Below are 20,762 nucleotides of genomic sequence, written 5' to 3'. Positions count from 1 at the left end.
TCGGGATTCCAGCCTAAGACGAAGAAACCGAAGGGACCTGGAAGCCTGCTCCCACCCGGCCCAGCTTCGCCCCGGGGGGGCAGGAGAGCGGGGATGGACTGGGCCAGGAGTCCTGCCTGGGAAGAGAGGGGGGCCGCCTTCACCAAAGTCCCTGCTGGGGGCCTGCAGGCAGTAGAGAGAGGCTGGACGATGGCAAAACAGGAGCTCCCACCAGTGGCCCCTCTGGCCTCCCGGCCCCATAGGGATGGATGGTGCCCAGGACCTGGCTAAGTGGGCACACTCACTCTGCAATGGTCAGCAGGTGGCGGGACATGTCAACGTGCAGCTCTATGTTGGTGTTCTCCAGTGCCACCAGGCTGCGCCGCATCTCCAACTGCTCCTTGAAGGCCCCAACGAGCTGCGCCCGGATCTTGTTCATCTGCCGGCAGCTATCCTCCTCTCCATCGTGTGAGGGGATCCTGACTGGGGGCAGGAAGAGAGCCAGCTGCGCCAGGAGCAGTGACACATGAGCCAGGGTTGAACTCCATGCGTGCACACCAACCCAGGGTCTGGCCTGGGGAGGAGCTCTATCTACACGTTTGGATGGATGGATGGGTGGCTGGGTGGGTGGCTGAGGGATGGATGGATGGATAGAAGGATGGATAAGTGATAGATGGGTGGATGAGTGGATGGGTGGGCAAAGGATGGATGATGGATGGGTGAATAATGGATGCATGCATGCATGGAGAGATGGATGAATGGGTAAGTGAATGACGAATGGATAAATGGATGGGTACATAAAGGATGGGTGGATGGATGAATAGATGATGGATGGATGGATGGATGGATGGAGAGATGGATGGATGGGTGAATAATGGATGGAGAGATGGATGGATGGGTGAATACTGGATGGATGGATGGATGGATGGATGGAGTGGATGGATGGAGAGATGGGTGGATGGGTGAATAATGGATGGATGGATGGAGAGATAGATGGATGGATGGATGGATGGATGGATGGATGGAGTGGATAGATAGAGAGATGGATGGATAGGTGAATAAAGGATTCATGGATGGATGGATGGATGGAGTAGATGGATAGGTGGAGAGGTGGATAGGTAGGTGAATAATTGATTCATGGATGGATGGATGGAGTGGATGGATGGATGAATAATGGATGGATGGAAAGACGGATGGACAGGTGAAGGATGGATGGATGGATGGATGGATGGAGTGGATGGATGGATGGGTGAATAATGGATGGATGGAGTAGATGGATAGGTGGAGAGGTGGATAGATAGGTGAATAATGGATTCATGGATGGATGGATGGAGTGGATGGATGGATGTATGGATGGATGTATGGAGAAATGGATGGATGAATAATGGGTGGATGGAAAGATGGATGGACAGGTGAATAATGGATGGATGGATGGATGGAGAGATGGATGGGTGAATAATGGGTGGATGGAAAGATGGATGGACAGGTGAATAATGGATGGATGGATAGATGAATGAGTAGATCATGGATGGATGAATGGGTGAGTAAATGATTGATTGATGGATGGATGAAGGGATGCATAGATAGATAACTGGGTAGAAGATTTAGATGGTCTCCCTGCCTGGTTTGGGGTCAGGTTACCTGGATTTGAGTCTCAGGTATCCAAGGAGGGGTGTGACTGGGCTAGCCATCTGAGCTCATACCTCACTTCCTCAGGCAAATCCTCCCAGATTCTCAATCTGGGTCCACCTGCCACTTGTTCTGATAACATCATGCCTTCTCCTTCACAGTCCTCTGCATATCGATAATTGATGAACATTTTGTGATAGATGTTTGACATCTCCCTTTCCTGCTAGAACATAAGTTCCACAGAACAAACCAGTTTTGTCTTTTTTGTTTCCATGTAATTTCCTACCTAATGGCTGTTTATGACTAATAGACGGTAGTCCCTGACTGCCCCACTGGGAGCTCCACTCTGGATGCATGTAGTCTGTTCCTCTGACCCGAGGGCAGTGGTCAAGGGGCACCTTTTCCCTAAATGTCAAGCGATCGGAGATGGGTGAAATGCACAATGCAGCCAGATGACCGAACCAAGGTTTCTGGGGAGTACTTGGTATCCTGGAAATGCCCATAATGATCCTGGCAAAGCTGTGCACACCAGGGTCCCACTGCTGCCCAGGCATGGCAGAGCAGGGCCCAAGGAAAGCCTGTGGTGCCCTCAGGGCTCATCGTGAGATCACCACCCCTCAGGACACTGCCTGTCTCCCCACTACAGACCACCTAGGACCAGCCCCAATAATTAAGAGGCCATCAGGATGAAGGCTCTCTCACCATGCATCCTGTTGACCCCCGACCCCAACGAAGCCCAAGCATCCTGGCCACCACCTGGCTTTGCAAATTCTCCACAACAACCCCGTCCTCCACCCTCACTGGCCCCCCAGCCCTCCGCTGGCCCCCTGGGATTCAGCTGCCATCAACACCCTCTGCTGGCCCTTGGGACTCAGCTGCCATCAACACCCTCTCGTGGCCCCGTGGGACTCAGTTGCCATCAACAACAGCCCCTCTTGTTTGCACACTTCCCTCATCCTCTTGCTCCAACAGAAACCCAAACCTCCGAATCACCGGAGAGAAACAGGCGCCGTGTGCTCAGCGAGGCTACGTAACCGGAAAGCCCCCAAGTGGCCATCGAAAGGGACGAGGTACTGCGAACTCTCGTGTGTCCTTCCTGTGCACCGCTCTGTTAGAAGGGGCAGACCCATTTGCACTTACGGGCGGCCCCAGGACACATCCTGGAGGAGAGACACCAGGCACAGCTATAGGCTGGTGCTGTTTGTGTAAAGGCGCTAAGCCACGCCCCTGCCCCACGCTACGCACGCACGCAAATCCCGTGTCCCTCTCTGGGAAACACCACCCACACAGGTACACAGCAAAACGATGGCAGTGACCTCAGGGAACCAGGAAAGCAAGGAGAAACCCACAGCTGGTGTGAGGAAGGAGAGGACAGAAGACAGGAGCAGAAATCAACAGACCCTCTCACCAGGGCCTCCCAGATGCCACTGACCCTTCTCCAGGGATGACGTCCACATTCAGTCTGGCAGTTTCTCCTCAGCACTGCTCTCTCCTTATTCTTGGTGATTCCCGAATCCTCTCAGGCGCTCCTGACTCCTGTCCTCTGGGGATCCACCTCCACAGACCGGGGTCCCCGGGCTGGGTCACAGGCGCAGCTGCAGCCTGGGGGCTCTGCCCCTCCCTGCCGGCCCTTCTCCCCCACGAGTGCTGGAAATCCCATCACGGACTGTGAGCATTTTCAACCTGCCTCCTTGCCTTGGCGCTCACGGGAGACCGTGGTGGTCGCCCCGGGCCTCCCCTAAAGTCCTGCCGTGTTTGCAGGGCTAACCCACAACCGTGGAGAACCCTCCTCCCCGGCAGCACACTGAGGCAAACCGCTCTGTCGCCTGGTCTCCCTTCCACTTACGACTGTGCATCTCAAGGGGGCCCCTAACTCTGCTCTGCTGCCCACACCCTGCCGGGCCTCCCCGGATGCCAACGCTCAGGATAAGCCCAGGCCCGTTCAGCACCAGCCTGCCCATCTCTCCAGCCTCATCCCCACCACACCTCCGCCCCCGCGCCACCACACCGGCCTGCTCTCTGCCCCAGGCCCTTTACACATGCTGTCCCCTCGGCCAGAAGGCTCAGCCCCCGGTCTGTGTGTGGCTCGTTCCTTCGCACGGCGAGACGCTGCCTCCTCAGAAAGGCCCTGATACGTGGCCGAGCTCACGCGGCCTCCTCCCCTCCAACTCCGACCCCACCCGGCTTCTCGGTCTCACACCTCCACCCGATCATTGCTGTCTCCCTCCCATGAGAGTGCACGCTGCTTGAGGACAGGGCCATCTGGACCTCACTGAGAAGGGCACCCTTTCCATTGCAGGCCCTCAGCCGGTACGTGAAGAGCATGACCCCCCCTGGTTTTGGGGCGCACGTGGGGCGGTGGGTGCGTGTGGGGCACTGGGGGCACGTGGGGCAGTGGGCGCACGTGCTCATCTCCTGAAGAGACGGGACAGAACCAGCTGTGAGCTGCGGGCCTGTGGCTGAGTTCTGTTTTCCTCCCGTGCTTTGCCGTATTCAGCAAGTTGTGCGTCATGAACACTTAGTACTACGATTTTATAATTCGCGGTATTTACACAAGCAACACGGGAACATGGTTTTGTCAGAAAAATTCGAATAATAGGTCAAGACTGAAGACCCTCTTTGTCATCTGGTCTCCACCCCCCAAATCCCCGATCCCCACCCACAGAAAACCACGGCTGCCGTTTTGATGCGTGCCCTTCCGGATCGTTCCCTGCGGGGTTTTGTACCGGAACGTGTATCTAGAGACACGTGTGGGATTTCCGGTGGGTGAATGGGATCGGAGGGCGGCTACTCTTTCATGGCCATCCAGTGACGCACCCTCGAGGGGCCCGGCTGCACAGACCGGCCTAGCCACCCTCCCTAACCACAGTGGGGGATGCCCCTTCCGATGGGCACCTTAGGGTCCCACAGCCTCCTGGGCACGGGAGAGGCATGCCTCGCGGCATGCAGGTGCACCTGCATGGTGCAGAGGGCTGGGGCACAGAACACACACACTGTAAGTTCGAAAAGACGCAAGCCGGCCTCCCTGAGACACGTTGACTCGCGTTCCCAGTAAGAGTGTTTAAGCTGCCATTTACACAATGTATCGCATACCATCCGCTCGCTGTTACCTGGCATTGTAACTTTAGCCAATCCCACAAGTGAAAATTATCTCAATGTGTATCTGTTTCCTAACGCAGTTAAGAATCTTTTCCCGTGTTTGTCGGCCCCTGGGAATTCTCTGAATCGCCTGTTCTCTTCCTCAGTTTTGGACCATTTATTCTTTCTTGCGGATTTTCAAAATGTCTTCATTCATTGTGGCAAAGCCTATCTCCTTTAGCCACAAGAACGTGTCTGTGGGTAGGTAAGCACGTGTTTATACGCATAAGCACACTTGACTTCCTTACTGCCATTTTTATGGTTACTTTAACTTACTGATTAATTTTATAATTTTATGGAAAAGCTATGATATGCTCACCCCTAAGGGAGGCCTAAATAAAGCTAGGTTGGGGGAGAAGAGGGACAGAGAGAAACTGCATGCCAGGCACGGGGTTTGCTTTGGGGCCGGCCAGGTGGAGGGGAGAACCCAGAACTCTTGGGGTCTGCCAAACGCCAGTGAACGGTGCACTTTCAGACGGTGAGTTTTAGGGGCACCTGGGTGGCTTGGTGGGTTGAGCGTCTGACTCTTGACTTCGGCTCAGGTCATGACGTCACGGTTCGTGAGACTGAGTCCTGAGTTGGGCTCCGCACTGAGCGTGGAGACTGCCTGGGATTCTCTCTCTCTCTGCCCCCTCCCCCATTCTCTCTCTCTCTCTCTCTGTGTCAAAATAAATAAATTAACTTAAAAAAAAGATGGCGAATTTTGTTATGTGTAGTTTTGTCTCAACAAATAAATAACAATTTAGACGCCAACGTGAGGGGAAGCGAAGAACTCTCGGTACTATCTCTGCAACTTCTGTGTAAATCTACAGTTATCCCGGGATGAAAGATTTGTGTTTTTAAAGAAAAACTGATCTAAGAGGAAAGAAAAAACAAAACGGTGGGAGGGTGAAAAGGAAAGAAGGAAGAGATCAGGAGACAGACAAGGCAGCCACTGCCCGCGCTCTGCGGGCCAGGGAGCGACAGGCAGCACGTGGCAGGCTGGGACGGAAATCCACGGCCACGGCCACGTGCCCTGGGCTCGGGCGGCAAAGCCACAGGAGGCCCCAGGAGCTCGGCCCTACCTTGTGCATCCTGGACCCCGGGTTCTCCTCTCTTCTCCTCCTCCTGCTTCTCAATTTTGGACTTGAGGTGCTCGATCTCCCTGCGCAGGTTGGAGATGACGTCGGTGTACTGTGCGATGTGGTAGGACACGTTCAGTAGGTTGCGCTTCACCTGGTGGGTGGGACATGCGGCCAAGGTCAGACCTAGCCAGAACGGACCCACTATGTGATATTTATGCTACAGCTACGCCAGCACGTTTATGTCAAGAAAATTCAGATCAATGCAACTCAGCCTTAAAAAGAGAGGAAACCCAGACACCTGCTCCCCTGTGGATGAACGCCAAGGAAATGATACTGAGTGACACAGCAAGACACAGAAGGACACACACTGGGACCCATTCACACAAAGTCACGGAGTCGTCAGTCTCACGGACACGGAAGGACACGCACTGGGACCCACTCACATGAGGTCCCGGGGTCTTCACACTCATGGACATGGAAGGACACGCACTGGGACGCACTCCCATGAGGCCCCGGGTCGTCAGACTCAGGGACACGGGAGGACACGCACTGGGACCCACTCACTCGAGGTCCCGGGGTTGTCAGACTCACGGACATGGGAGGACACACACTAGGACCCTCTCCCACGAGATCCTGGGGTCGTCAGACTCACAACACAGAAGGACACGCACTGGGACCCAGTCACACGAGGTCACAGGGTCGTCAGACTCACAAACACAGAGTAGACAGTGGGGCCAGGGCTGGGGGAGCACATGGGGAGTCTGTGTGTAACGGGACAGGGTCTCAGTGTGGAAAGAGGGAACGTTCTGGAGCCAGACGGTGGGGACAGCTGCAAAGCATGTGAATGTGCTCGGTGCCCCTGAGCTGCTTACTTAGAAGTGGTTAAAATGGTAAATTTTATGTCATGCGTATTTGGCACAATACAGAAAATTCGAACATCCATCAAAGGCCCTCCCCAGAGGTAACCACTGTGGTCACTTGGGCATGTGCCCTCCGGAGGTGGTTCTGTTCATATAAACGTATCTACAGAGACACCTATAGGGAGTTTCTTGGTACAGGTTTGGTTTTTTTTTTTTTTTTTTCTTTTTATGTAAACATATCAAACTGGGGCTACTATTCTTTTTAAAACAATTTTTAAGTAGGCTCCATGCCCCACGTGGGGCTCAAACTCATGACCCAGAGATGAAGAGTCCCATGCTCCCCCGACCGATCCAGCCGGGTGCCGCCTGGCTTTGTTTTCTCACTTTTACTTGCTTCCCTCATCCAGCGTTGTCGCTGGGGCGTGGTCCGTCTGCCCGGATGCGTGTACCCCACCTTCTGTAACAGCTGCCCAGCAGTCGCCGCGTCCCCTTGGACGGGCACTTTGGGGCTTGCCAGTGACACAGCGTTTGGACGCACACGGGTCCCGGTTTGTCTTTGGTGATTTGGAGGGTGAACCAGCAGGCCACGAGGCACACGCACGTATGTGTGCACACCCACGGGCTCTTCCTCACTCGGGGCCCGGCGTCCTGGACTGACCCCCTAAACTCTGTCTCCTCTGTCACTCTCCCTTCTCACACCCCACGGCTGTCATCGAGAGCACTGGCCACAGCTGGAAGTGACAGATCTGTGTGTGGGAGACACGGTTCCCAGTGGCCTTGCCCGCTGCTGTGCTCGAAGCTTGGCTGAGAGTAGGCGCTATCCCGGCACCTAGCTCGTGGCCACGCTTTGGGACGGGGCTCATCCCCGCAAGCGTCCCCTTCACTCGCTGGCCACTAGACACACACAGTGCCACTGAACACCCTAAGTGCTGAGCAGCCGCACAGACGGATCCTCTACACCGAGTGCAGCTGCAGCCAGAGCGGGGAGGGGCCCAAAGTGTGGCCCCTGGAGCCAGAACGTGGGAGCCTCTCTCGGTGCTCCGCTCGGGCTGCCCAGTCTGCACAACGGGATAACGGGCCTCCCTCCCGGGGAGAGGGCGTGAAGAGGTAAATAAATCCAGACATCAAGAGCTCAGAGGGTGCCTGGCGAACAGCTAAGTCAACTCATGTCCTGAACCCACAGAACCCTGCGAATGGGGCCTCATTTGGGAAAAGGGTCTTTGCAGGTTAAGTAAAGGCTCTTGAGATGAGATCCTCCTGGGGAAGCCCCGTAAAGGTGGCGGCAGAGGCTGGAGTCAGGCGGCCACAAGCCCAGGGCCGCCAGGAGCCCTGGGGTGGAAGGGAGGCTCCAGAGGGAGCCCGGAGTGAGAATTTGGCCAGTGGGGGAGCAGATAAAGAACAGATGGGGGGCTCACCCTCGTCTTGATGTTCTTTGCCCTGTAGGCATACAGCAGGGTGGTCCGAGACTCCTCGAAGTGCGTGCTGGCCGGGCTGATGTGCGCGATCATCACGGTCCGGCTGTTCCCTCCCAGGGCGTCCTGCTCAGCAGAGGGTCTGAGTTGGGGGTGATGGGAAGAGGCCCTCCAGTGCCCGTCCCAGGCCCGCCTGGACCCTCCCTCTGAGGTTCCTGCTCCAAACCCTGAGGGAAGCAGGTGATGGCAGGACCAAGGGCTTGGTGCTCGGGGAGGGGACATGCGGAAGGGACACAATGAGACCTGCCCCAAGGCCACCCCATCGGACCTCTGCTCTGATGAGACCAGAGCAGAGAGGCCAAACCTGCAGGGATGTGCATTTATTGCCTTGCCGATTTGTTTACTCACCCTCTTGCTATGGAATAGAGGACACAGAGGAATAGAGAGGACAGCACCCAGTTCAGCACAGAGGGCAGTGTCTCAATGTCAGACTGCCCAGGATGGGACAGGCGGCCTCAGTAAGGTAGTGAGCTCTCTGTCTCTGGGAGTATGCAAGCCGCTGGCTGGCCCATACTCAGAGGGATGGCGTGGGAGTCAGGCAGTGACTAGCAACGGGGTCTACAGCGTTCTCCTGCCTTCGGGGGTTCCTGGAGGGGTCCTCGGAGCCAGGTCTGGGCGTCCCTCCCGGCAGAGAAGCCCGGGATGACGCGGGTGGCTGCCGCAGCCGTACCTTCAGCAGGCGCGTGAGCTTGCTGTCCCGGAAGTTCACGTACTGCGCCCGGCTGCCGCCTTTCTCGCTGAGCGCATTGATGCAGTTGCCCAGCGCCAGCAGGGAGCGGTTGATGTGGGCGCCTTCCTTCCTCCTCTTGCCGCGGTTTTGGGTCTGGGTGGGAGAGGACGAGGTCCGCACGGTGCACTGACCCCGTCCCACCCGGGCACCCCTGCTCCCCTGACAGCCTGGGGCCCGGAGGTGGGTGCCGGGACTCTGCGTGGAGCCCTAAGCGTCCAGGGAGGGGTGTGGCCAAGCCAACATGCCCTCCAGTGAGCAAACGAGATGAGAAATGGGTGACTGGGAGCTCTGTGCACGACAACCCCACTCTGACGAGAAACAGACGAGCGTGCGGGTTTACGTGGGCGCCCCCCCATGCCGGAACCTCCCTGTCCTTCCCCTCCTGCAGGGGCACCCCCGACCTCACTCTCTGAAGCGGGGGGCCGTGGTGGCCGGCCTCGCACCCGATTTCCCTCATCATGTAACTTCCCTGGCAGCCGCCGTGCTCCTTTACGCGCTTAACATCTTCCTAGCCGCTCTCCACTGGACCCCCCCCAGGCTCCACAGTGGCCCAGGACCCCGGCAGCACCTGGCCCACGGCAGGGGCTGCCCGTGTGAAAGTGCAGCATGAGCACCTCCCAGAGCCGGCACCACGGGGACTCTCCCTTTCTTCCCCTTATCTCTATTTTCCACATTTTCTGCACTGTGTTTCTAGTACATGTGAAACCAGGGGGAAAGAACATCTCCTCCTTAAAGGCACGGGAAGCCAACTGACAGCACGGTCTGAGAATCTCTGACACTTCTCCCAGTCTGTCCCAGCTTCCTTATTTGCCAGAAGGGGCAATCTTCCAACTTCACAGGGATTAAAGTGAGGATTCAGTGCGGAACGTGTACAACAGGCCAGCTCGGACCTGTGCCCACAGAGGCAAGCAGTAAACACTGGCTACTAATCTCATTAAGCGGGAGCTGGTGCAGGGTAGGACCAGAGCTGCTGGAGTGGCCGGAGCCAGGACAGCTGCCCAGGTCACGTGTCTCTGTCATAGAGTGAGGGGGCTTTCTCAGAGACCTTGTGCCCTGGAATACACTACTTTACGCGTGGTTTTCGGTGAAGAAATGACAGCTCGTGAGAACTGAGCAGATTCTCAAAGCAGCCCATGCAGGTCACTTGAATATACAACTGAAACAAAACCAGGCCCAGAGGGGGAAGCAGCTTGCCCAAAGGCACACAGCAAGTCAGAGGAGAGTGAGATCAAGGACCCAGACCCTGGACCCCCTCTGTGGAAACCCCTCCATCTTGTCCCCTGAGGACACAGCCAAGCCCAGCTGGAACAGGCCAGAGTCCCAGACCTTCATCACATGGGGCTCCACCTGCATGAACCTGTCTGCACCCACATCTGTCTGTGTGTCAGCCGTGTCCTTTGTTGTCTGTACTCTGATGCTTTCACACCTGGAGCCCTTGCTGACCCTAGAGGGACTGCCCCCGCCCCCCCAGGGCCAGCCAGTTCCTGAGTGTCCTAAACCCCTCACCCAGGAGCACACTTCTCGGATACAGACCAGCCAACCCAGAGCCCACACCCCGACCCCCTCCTCCGTGGGGCCCTCACACTCTGGGCCACTGTCCCCCAGTCCTAACCCCCAGGGATCAGACAGCCGGGACAGCCCCCATGCCCTGGAGCCCACTGGAATTACCCAGACTGGCCGGGCCTCAGCCTACTTGCCCTGCCTCACCTGCTCCTTCCCACGGAAACCACAGTAAGGCTCTCGCCCAAGCACCGCCTCCTCTGCCTCCTGACTGGCCCTGGGGCATCCCGTGCCCCCTCCTCTGGGAACTGCCAGCAAAGACTATCTTTCCAACGGTGGTCGTCTCCTGGTGTCCTGGCCCTGCTGTGCCTCACAGTTTCTACGAACACACTACATTTTACGCCAGCCTGACCCTGGCAGCTGGCGAGGCCCTGCTCAGTTCAGAAGGGCAGGTGCAGGGCAGGTCAGTGAACGGATGAGTGAAACGACTCCGTGATGGAAAACCCCAAAGACACAGAGCACGTGATGCCAACCAGAAGCACGAATATCACAGCAGTGAAAGGCACAGATGCGGGCCCAATGCCCCCAGGCCCAAAGCCTAGATCCACACCACGCCGGGGTCCCGGCTCCACACGTGCTCCCCACCCTATCCTGCGCTGGGGGGATTATGTGGACTGTGCACGCTAAGGGCCTGGTCTTTGGGGACGTGTAAACTGTCATGTGTCAGTAACACCGCTGTTCTGACTCGGCCTCTGTCAAACACCTTCTCTGTGCCCAGCCCGGGGCTGGGTCCTGCCCTCAAGGAAGGCCCAGCCCACCGGGCAGCACGAGGTAAGCACAGCCCCATTCTCAGCGACAGGTGCCGCAAAGGACAGGCAAGCCAAGAGCCCAGGGGCAGGCAGGCGGGGCCCTCGGAAGGAGTGTCAGGGCCTGTGGCCGTGTTGGGCAGGAGTGAACGGGGCACCGTCCTCCCAACAGCCACGTTCCCTCCATCTGACATGCCCTTCCTTGCACCCTCCCCCAAACTCCTGATGACCCCACACCACCACCCAGCCCTCCTCTGCAGCCTCTGTGCAGAGTGAATCTCAAAGCACAGGCCTACCCACGCCGTAATCCTCTGGTCACACATCTGCCTTCCCCCAGAGGCTCAGAGCTCCCTGAGGGCGGGTGGGTCAGGAGAGCCTGCCACTCGGGAACTGTGCAATTGTAAGTTCTGGCTCCGTGAGCGTGGCTGCTCAGCACGTGCTGAGAAGCGGCTCACTCTGTAGCCGTATAGCCAGTGAGCTAGGGGCCCTCTGCGGGGTCAGGAGCTGTTCTAGGTGCTGAAGATGCTGTTGGACAAGGAGGGGCCCCGCTCGCAGACCAGAGTGACTGGGGACGGTGTGACGGGGCGGGAGGGGGGACAGAACCTGCGACGCCCGCTCGGAGCCCGCCAGGTCCACCATGAAGAGCTTCCCGACGCGCACTCCCTCCGCCAAGTCCGAGCCGCGGCTCCGCTGGCGCACGGTGACCTGCAGCACCGCGTGGGAGCGAGACGACGTCTTGTTGGCGGCCGTGGGCTCCTGCGTGCGCTGCCGGTTGCCTTTGGTGAGAAGGTGCATGATCTGAGGACAAAGGGAGAGTTGGGGGTGTCGGGGGCCTCCGAGAGGCCACGCGCTCCCTGCAGAACCACGAGGCAGGAAGGAGGCCTGTCCCCCGAGCCCTATTGGGCAGCTCTTTGCCGACAGAACCTCGTCCAGAGGAAACAATTTCTGGATTGCGGCAGGAACGGCAGGGTGCAGACACTTGTACCGCTCTCCCCTCCTCTACCCGTGGCAGGCCTCACCAACGGATCGCCTGCCTGTGACCCAGAACCTCTCACCGCAGAACCCCGCAGTCGTGTGGGCTCCCTGGAGCTGGCAGGTTGGGCTGAAACCCACTGTGTGCAAGCCGCTGTGGGGATCAGGCCAGCGAGCCTCGCGGGGCACCTGTTACGTGCCGGGCGGTGCTGAGACCACAGAGCATGGGGTGGGGGAGGACACTGACACAGTGTCACCATGGGAGAACGGGCAGGACGTCTCCTCTCCCCGACCTGAACCCACGAGGGGCACTGCTAAGGGCACACGGCTGGGCCTCGAGGCGTCCGTGAAGGACCTGGGGGCAACAGGGAGGCATGAGGCTCTCCGGCAAGCAGGAGGCCCACCCTGAGGGCGGCGCGGAGTGTGGGCCAGCAGGGGGAGTGGGGGGCGGACAGATAAGACAGAGGGCTGCAGACATGTGGACAACACGCCCACTCAGGATGGCAAGTGGGTTTCAAGCATGCAGTTGACCCTGACAGGCTGGGCTGCCGTGTAGGAAAGGGCTCCCAGCCTGCGTCTGGGTGCAGCAGGAAGAATGGGCGGTCCATCGGTGACATCTGCCCTGGGTGCGGGCCGGGGGAGGGGTGTGGGCGCAAGGACACCGTCCCCTCAGCCGAGAAATGACACGGAGCTGTGCGTCCAGCTCCGCCCCCTGAGCTGTGGCGAGCGCGGCCGCCCAGGCTGAGGCACGCCTCTCTCCGGGGGCCCCTGGGACCCTCACCTCCTGCGCGTTAGAGGTAGAGACTTCCGTGAGGCCTGCGATCTGGATGCTGCCCCGAGAATCTTCCCTCAGGTCCAGAAACCCTGAGGACGGGTTCAGGAGGTCCCGAATCACTTCGTTGTAAATCTGGGAGGGGAGACAAAAGCTTCACAAAACTGAGAAGCTTTGGTGCAAAGAAAGCGGGAGATTTAGTATCAGGTATCACGGGCCTCGTGGCTGCGGGGAGATCTCAGATGCCCCGAGGGCTGACAGTCCCTGTGAGGGGTATCTGGGGGGGGGGGGGGGGGGGAGACAGAGGCTTGCTGTGCACGGGGCACCGAGGTGGTGGGCAGCTCACCTCCAGGTAAGACATCGACACACCCCAGTCCGTGCTGCCGCGCGTCTCGATGGCCCGGAACAGGTCACTGAGGGTCCGCAGGTAGACGCCGGGCTCCGCGTCCATGCCCAGCATGGTGTACGTCTTCCCTGCGCCTGCAGACGGCGGGGCGCCCGCCCAGGCGGGGAGTCCTGAGTGGGCTCCAACCCACCCGGGTGCTCGCTCCCAGGAGACCGTTCACATGTCCACCCACCCTGGACAGACTGTCCTGACCACGCTGACACATTCATCTTCCACCTCGGGAACCAGGGGAAAGACCCGGAGTCTGATGGCTCACGTGCGGGAGAAAGCGCGGACGCAGGGATAGCGGGATCGGAGCAAGGACACAGACGGTGTGGGGGGTGGGCCCCAGAGGCGTCCTCTTCCCCCAGGCCCGAGCCGGTGCTGTTTCTACAGTGACGGGACCCGCGTGCAACTTGCTGCAGAGTGCCTCTCTACGGGGGCGCCGCTCGCCTGCCCCCAACCTGTTCCCCAAACGCCAGAGCCTGGCACGGGGTGCGTGCTCCCTAAGGCCTGCTGAATGAAGAAGCGAAGTGAACAGGCCGCAACTCTGGGCAAGGCGTGTCTCAGGCCTCAGTCTCCCCACCTGCCCCGGCCCTCTGTGATTCTGGCTTCAGGATTCAGCAGGTAGCTCAGCTCTGCGGACCTCTGTCGAGCCCACCCAGTGGGTGCGGAGAAGACGTCTGTGGGTTCTGACAGGCAGCAAGGTGCGGGCTTTGGCTGAACCCCAGACTCACTCCTCCCAGCTGTGTGACCTTGGGGAGGTCATTCTAGCTGAGGCCCAGCTGTGTTGTGTGCAGAAAGGGGATGGCCTGACCTGCCTCTCGGGGCTGCTCCCAGGACAGAAGAGTTGGTGAGACCAGTGCGTGGCAGGTGTCTTGTACCATCAGGGAGAGTCCACTCCCCCCACCCCATGCCCTCCTCGGGGCGCTGCCCAGGGCCCTACCTGAGGGGCCATAGGCAAACACCGTTGCATTGTATCCAGAAACGACGCCTTCCACTAGGTGCTGGGTGGTGGCATGGTACACATCTTCCTGTGAACGGACAGACGGATGGACGGTGGAACGCACGGCCCAGTGAGTCAGGGCACGTGGCTGCTGGAGAGGACACACGTGTGATGTCTGCAACGTCCCGTTCCCTCTGCCCATGGCCAGGGACCCCCGGGAGGACGGTAGCGGCCCCTGTCCTGCTGTGCCACCCCCAGGGTGAGGTGGGGCCAGGCTCCCAGCTTCCAGGGAGGATTACGCGGGACTGACAGCTCCTGCCAGGAGCCTGACATCCGCTCGGTCCTAGACACCCATGAGTCCTCTCCAGGACTTCTCAAGATCCGAGAGAAACCACACAGAATGCAGCGACTGGAAGGTGACAGCAGGATTTGTGTGTCTGTGAAGAGCGTCGGGACTCCCCTCTCTGGGGCAAAACCAGGACCGAGGGGCCAAAGTTTCAGGACGGTAGCATTTCACGTAAGGCAACAGTGCCTAGCAATAGGTGTGCTAGTGAGCTCCCTGTCCACAGGGGTATTCAAGAAAGGATACCTCCAGGGGTGTAGGTTTGGCTGCATTAGGCAGAAATGACAGTCCCACCTCCTCTGCCCTGCAGGGCACCCACTCTGGACGCTGCTGTTCATGTCACTGAATTGTCCCCATAGCCCTGGCTGGTCACACAGCTCAGAGGCTAGAGGCACCATCCAGTACTGCTTTCCTCAGCTCTGGACTTACACCGTCAGGGACTGTGACCTGGCCCTGTGTGATCTCAGGCAGCCTCGTTTCCCCATCTGTAAAATGGGGATCAGGTTTCCATGTTTTAGAGGATCGTTGAGAAGCTGGCGAGACAACGCACGTCGAGCCCTCGAGGACAGCGCTCGACAGGCAGCAGCCACTCAGCAGGACCCTCCTGTCGTCGACCCAGCTACCATCTCGGGAGTGAAGGAAGCATGCCTGCTCAGACAGCGGCCGAGTCCCGAGGGAGGGGACATTCCCAGTGCCAACGGGCGATGGTGGGCCTCGACGGGCCCTGTGGCGCACGCCCGTCCTGCCTGAGATGCTGTCCCCAGCCTCCCCACTGCTCCTCCCGCTGACGTCCCGAGTCTGGATCCCTCCCTGGAGCTGCAGCGGCCTGATCCGTGCCGAGCCCAGCTGATGCCCGTCCACCCAGAGCCAGGAAGGACGGGAGTGAGTGGTCGTGTCCGCCCCGGCTTCGGGGATGCTGGCGTGCCTCAATCAAGAGCCGGGAGACACGGAGGAGCCCGTGGTTCCCGGGCAGTTGGAGGTGAGGTGCGCAGTGCAAGGAGGGGCCCCAGGGCTCCGCTTCAGCTGGGAGGGGACGAGCAGCTGGGTGCAGGGCTGGCAGCACGGAGCCCACGTCCCTCGCTGGCTTTGTCTTGGGGCCAAACAGCCCCAGACATCATCACCCTGGGGGTGACATTCCCACCTCCGGACGCCTGGGTTCAAATCCTGCTCTGCCGGGCTCCCCTCTCTAGCATGGGGTGACAAGACCCCTCTCACGGACGAGGGTCGGGTGACGTGCTGGACAGCCTTCCGTCCTTGGCTACGGGTGCTGGTGAGTCTGGCCTGATGCTGGGCCCGAACCCCCTGCCCTGGCCTCACTGGGATCTCGTGGAGGCTCAGCTCCTCCTCTGTGTGTGTGTGGGAGGGGCGCCCAAGCCCCGGCCTGAACCCCTTGCCCCTGTCAGGTTCTAGCTCTCTGCAGCATGCCCTCACGGAGGACCAGTTCTCCCTGCTTACTCAGCCCACCTTCCCCCTGGGATTGGGGCCCCGGGGCAGGGAGGGTGCCCTAGCCACACGGGCGGCGGAGGGGACACCCTTTCCTTGCTTGGATGGGCGAATGAGAAGATGTGTGAACCCCGGGCACCCGTGGGAGGGGGCCTCCTGCTACCTGCCCCTGGGGTGGCCCCTGTGCCAGCCTCCTACTCGTCAGGGAGACTCCCGTGAGAAGTCACGGATGGGACCACCTGCCCGCCAAGTCCTCCAGGGGGTCTCCAGGGTCTGGAGAGGGCCCCCGCGGCCAGCCTGGCCCGAGGAGAGGACGCGGGTGGCTATGGGCTGGGGGGTACCTGTGAGGCATGCTGGTCGAAAACGGTGTCGAAAATGAAAGTCTTCTCCCGTGACCGGTGTGCCCGCAGTGTGTCCTCGGGGTCCTCGTCGGGGTCCATGAGCACCGCCATCTAGGAGCAGCGAGGGGGCTGCTCAGGGTCCAGGCAGGCTCCACGCACCCTCAAGGACCCAGGCCCGCCCACCCTCAATGACACGAGGGGGCTCCATACGGGGCGCAGACGGGCTGCTCAGCCAGGAGGGGGTTCTGGGGGCTCCACCCCCCGGCGTCCTCCCCACTTCCTAGGCAAAGGGGTAGCCTCTCCAGGCTACTGCACCCCCAAAGTCACAACTGGAAGCCCTCAGGCCTGCTGGGCTCTGCCCCCCGGCACCCCCAACACCAGCACCCAATCAACGCCGAGTCCCCCACACAACGGCGGGTACCAGGGCTCAGTGAAGAACCCCCTGGGCTCTGCAGGGACACCCTTTGAAGAAAGCCCTTTGATGAACTGAGGGATGGACCGCAGGGGCTGCCGTGCGCCCCCAGGCCACCCTGAGTGCACGAGTGCGTCCACTCCCCACCCCCAGCTCTGCAGCCTGCTCCTGCCTCTCCTTGTGGGGTTAACCATCCCCCCCCCCAACCCAGTCTCCCGGAGGTGGGGGGAAAGCAAGGAGTCTGAGGGCCTCTGGGGACGGGGAGGTTCAAAGGAGCCTCTCCAGGGCCATTAGAGGCCATCAGCTCTGTTTACTCTGAGAGGAGCTCTGGGACTGGGGGAGAGAGAGGGCGCCAGGAGAGAGCCACAGAGTCCTGGGGGCAAGGCTGGGCAGACCGAGAGCCTGGCTGCCAGGCCTCCTGGCCACCAGGTCGAGCCCCCTCTGGGTCCACAGCTTTGGGAACAGGTCTTGGGAGTCCGAGGGCTGCTCAGAGGTTCCTGGGGAGTCCGCGGGGCAGGAGCGGCCCCAGAGGCCTGCCCCGGCTTCAGGCCAGCACACTTTCCATGATGTAAGCTAACCGGGAGAGACTCTCCAGAAAAGGACTCGGGCGGCCCCGGTCCACACAGTTCCCACCACAGGTGCTCGCCGTGAGCCAGGCCAGAATGTTGGAGGAACTGGGCAGGTCCCTGCAGGGGCCCACAGCCCAGCGCCGGGTAGGCCTGGTGGTTAAACAGGCTCGCACCAGCGAGGGGCAGTGCTCCCCCACCAACCTGGGCAGGGGGGCAGCTGAGTGGGCGTGGGGTCTCCTGCTGGGGAGATGGCAATGTTTGGACACTGCCAGTGCCCTAAAGGCCGCTGACTTGCTCACATTAAAACGGTGAATTTTGGGGGCGCCTAGGTGGCTCAGTCGGTTGAGCGTCCGACCCAGTTTTGTCTCAGGTCATGATCTCACGGTTTGTGAGTTCGAGCCCCGTGTTGGGCTCTGCACTGACTGCAGAGCCTGCTTGGGATTCTCTTCCTCTCTGCCCCTCCCCTGTTCTACCTCTCTCTCTCAAAATAAATAAATAAACTAAAAAAAAAAAAAAAATTAATTAAATAGCAAATTTTATGTTTTATGAACTCCGCTTTGATTTTTTAAAAAGCAAGTTACGTCTTGTACAGAGCAGAGCGAGGCAGCCTTGGGAGAGGCCCCAGGTGGGCTCTAGCAGACCCTGGAGTGGAAGGATAGACCAGACAGGATGTGGGGGGAAGGCAGGGCAGGGGCCCGGGGGGGGCGGTTGTCAAAGCACCCTGTCACCTGCGCGCGCACAGCCCCACTTCTGCTGCACAGACCGATGTGCTCACAATGTCCAGAAGGGCCTAGGCCCTGCGAAAAGTGAAGTTCGAACTCATTAAAGCCACTTCCCTTCTCCTGACACACTCTCCCCACACCGAACCCTTCCCCATGATCCAGAAGTCTCCCTAAAGTCGCCCAGTCCCCAAAGCCCAGGAAGTGGGAGAAGTTCTCCCCACGAGGAGTACGGCATCCTCAACTAGGAATCGATGGGCAACCCCCCCCCCCCCCGCAGCTGCCCTGGGCCAGGGTGGGCAGGGGCCACTGTGCAGGTGTGGGTCGGTCACCTCCCAGCTGTGTGGCCAGCAAACAAGAGGCTGCATTCTGACCTCCGTTATCAGGTAGGGCGGGAGTCACCCTGGACAGCAGGGGCACTCCCTGGGAGGAGGTCCGTCAGTCCCCAGATGGGCTGCCACCAAGGTTTGGGCATTAGCGACAGCGACACTCTCCTAAGAGCTGTTACAGATTCCAGAATACTCCCTCCCTCCCCTGTCCGCGTTAATCAGTACCGTGCACGGGGCAGTCTCCAATCCACCCCCCCCCCCCCCCCCCCCCGCCAAAGGTGCCTGGCTGGTCACCTGCCCCTGGGTGACTGAGGCCCAGCCTGCATCCCGACCCCCCAGTGCGGTTGTGGTGTGAATTCAGCTGAGTCAATGCTGTTTCCCTATCAACACCACATACACTCTTCAACCCTGGGCCAAAGCCTTTCCTGCAAATCTCTGCTTCCCCCAATTTAACAACCCTCACCTCGATTTACTACTTAGCGATCTACGGATCAGCACTAATTCACCGCAGCCTCTGCCCAGAGCACCCAAAGTGTGCAGCCCACACGCTCTGTCCATTTCTTCTTCCCGTGGCGTCCTCCGGGGCTCCCCTCCGCCCTGCCGCGTCAGCACCAGGCACCCCCATCTGGCAGGCTCCCCGCCCTGGGTCCTTCGCCTCTGAAGTGCTAACACACTCCCGGGCACTCCATTCAACCCCTCGTTACAGCTGCCTTTCTAACAACAGATGGAAAAATCCAATTCATCTGACAGAATTTGTCTTGCCCGCCCCCCCCCCCCACTTGGCATTTATTCTGGCATTTCTTTTTTTAAAAAAATTTTTTTTTTCAACGTTTTTTAATTTATTTTTGGGACAGAGAGAGACAGAGCATGAACGGGGGAGGGTCAGAGAGAGAGGGAGACACAGAATCGGAAACAGGCTCCAGGCTCCGAGCCATCAGCCCAGAGCCCGACGCGGGGCTCGAACTCACAGACCGCGAGATCGTGACCTGGCTGAAGTCGGACGCTTAACCGACTGCGCCACCCAGGCGCCCCCATTCTGGCATTTCTAAACCACGCTGAGAGCTCATCTTGTGAGCGGTTTCTGAGGAGTAGGGGTCCTGGCTCCACCGTACCACGGTCACCGGGGCCCTTTTCCAGCAAAGGGCCTAGACCCTGACCTGGTCCTGCCAGACCGGCTCTGGCCCCCCCAGCCCTTGGGGATCACGCCTCCGCCAGGCCCCCTGGTCTGGGCAGCCACACCCACCCCTGCCACAGGGCCTGAGCCACCCTCCCCTCTGCCTGGATCGCCCCCTCCCGGAGACCACCGACCTCTCCCACCTCCTCTAGCTGCTGCTCAAGGCCTTAGCCCTTCCGTGACCACCTTTGCTGTTTGATCCTCTGTGACACCGAACGCCCCTGAGGCTACACCTTCATCTCTTCATCGTTCGCCCCCACCCTGGACCGGAAGAGTCCTCGGGTCTCTCACGGGTCCGCCCCGGTGCAGTGTCCGGTGCAGCAGTGTCCGGTGTTGATGTTCACTAGGTGTCGCGACCCTGTGCCCCCACAGCCTCACCTGGTCTCCCACTTTGTGGGCGATGACGGTGGCCCCTTCCTCCAGTTCTGTGTCACTGAGCGGGCGGATCCGAAGCGCCACCTGAGGGCAGGACACCATGGCGGCTGCCTTCCGGGGGCCCCACCGAGGCTGCTCCCGATTCTCCAGGGACCCCCCAGCCCAAACTCTTGCCTTGCCCCCCTCCTTCACGAGGGGGTCTCCCTATAACCAGCCGATGGGTGTGTCCCGGGCCTCGGCTCATCCACCGTCGGGTGGGCTCAAGTTCCAAGTCACCCAGCAGACGGGTCTGGCCAGCCCTCGCAGGACCTGGAGCTCCTCGGGGAGGAGATCACAGGGCAGGGGGTGAAGAGGGAGAGACAGGGGAGCAGAGGCAGGGCCCTGGACGGGGACCCGCAGCCCCGACACCTGACCTGTGCCAAGTGGGCACCTGTACCAAGGGGCAGAGGGCCAGGAGGCAGCCTCGGGGACATGCGGCCGTAGGCCTGTCAGGAACACGAGAGGGGATGCTCACCACGAGTGGCTGGTCCCTGGGCTCCATCTGTCTCAAGGCCGGGCTGCCCCGGGCTGGGGAAGGGCCGGTGGCCGTGGGGCCGGACGGCGTGACGTGCTCCGTGCTCTCCTGGTGACCTGTCTGTGCAGCAGGCCCCCCCCCCCTCCAGCCTGCCCCACCTTGGTGACATCAGCAGGCCCCAGGAGCCCAGCCAGTCCTTAACTGTCAGCACACGTGGGACCGCACACGTGGCTCGGGAGGCCCCAAGGAGCTGCGTGGCCCAGGCCCTGGTGGATGCAGGCCAGCTGCAT

The 20,762-nt window shown here is 59.9% G+C and overlaps 1 protein-coding gene across 1 annotated transcript in view; it reads right to left on the bottom strand.

The window, feature by feature from the left end:
• LOC132689683 (kinesin-like protein KIF19) overlaps window positions 1-20,588 on the bottom strand; it is a 41,037-nt gene extending 20,449 nt beyond the window's left edge. The window contains exons 1-11 of the mRNA XM_060649639.3: window positions 20,473-20,588; window positions 19,962-20,042; window positions 16,381-16,491; window positions 14,254-14,341; window positions 13,269-13,402; window positions 12,932-13,057; window positions 11,782-11,976; window positions 8,813-8,965; window positions 8,086-8,208; window positions 5,811-5,961; window positions 285-462 (exon numbers count right to left, since the gene is read on the bottom strand). Coding sequence (XP_060505622.3) covers window positions 285-462; window positions 5,811-5,961; window positions 8,086-8,208; window positions 8,813-8,965; window positions 11,782-11,976; window positions 12,932-13,057; window positions 13,269-13,402; window positions 14,254-14,341; window positions 16,381-16,491; window positions 19,962-20,042; window positions 20,473-20,499 — 1,367 coding nt within the window. The 5' untranslated portion in view covers window positions 20,500-20,588. The remainder of the gene's footprint in view (window positions 1-284; window positions 463-5,810; window positions 5,962-8,085; window positions 8,209-8,812; window positions 8,966-11,781; window positions 11,977-12,931; window positions 13,058-13,268; window positions 13,403-14,253; window positions 14,342-16,380; window positions 16,492-19,961; window positions 20,043-20,472) is intronic.
• Window positions 20,589-20,762: the final 174 nt, after the last annotated feature.

The sequence above is a fragment of the Panthera onca genome, chromosome E3 (assembly GCF_046562875.1).
Source record: "Panthera onca isolate mPanOnc1 chromosome E3, mPanOnc1 haplotype 2, whole genome shotgun sequence".
Classification (NCBI taxonomy): Eukaryota; Metazoa; Chordata; class Mammalia; order Carnivora; family Felidae; genus Panthera; species Panthera onca.
The sequence above is the reverse complement of the archived record's forward strand: the minus strand, read 5'-3'. Positions and strand labels throughout refer to the sequence as shown.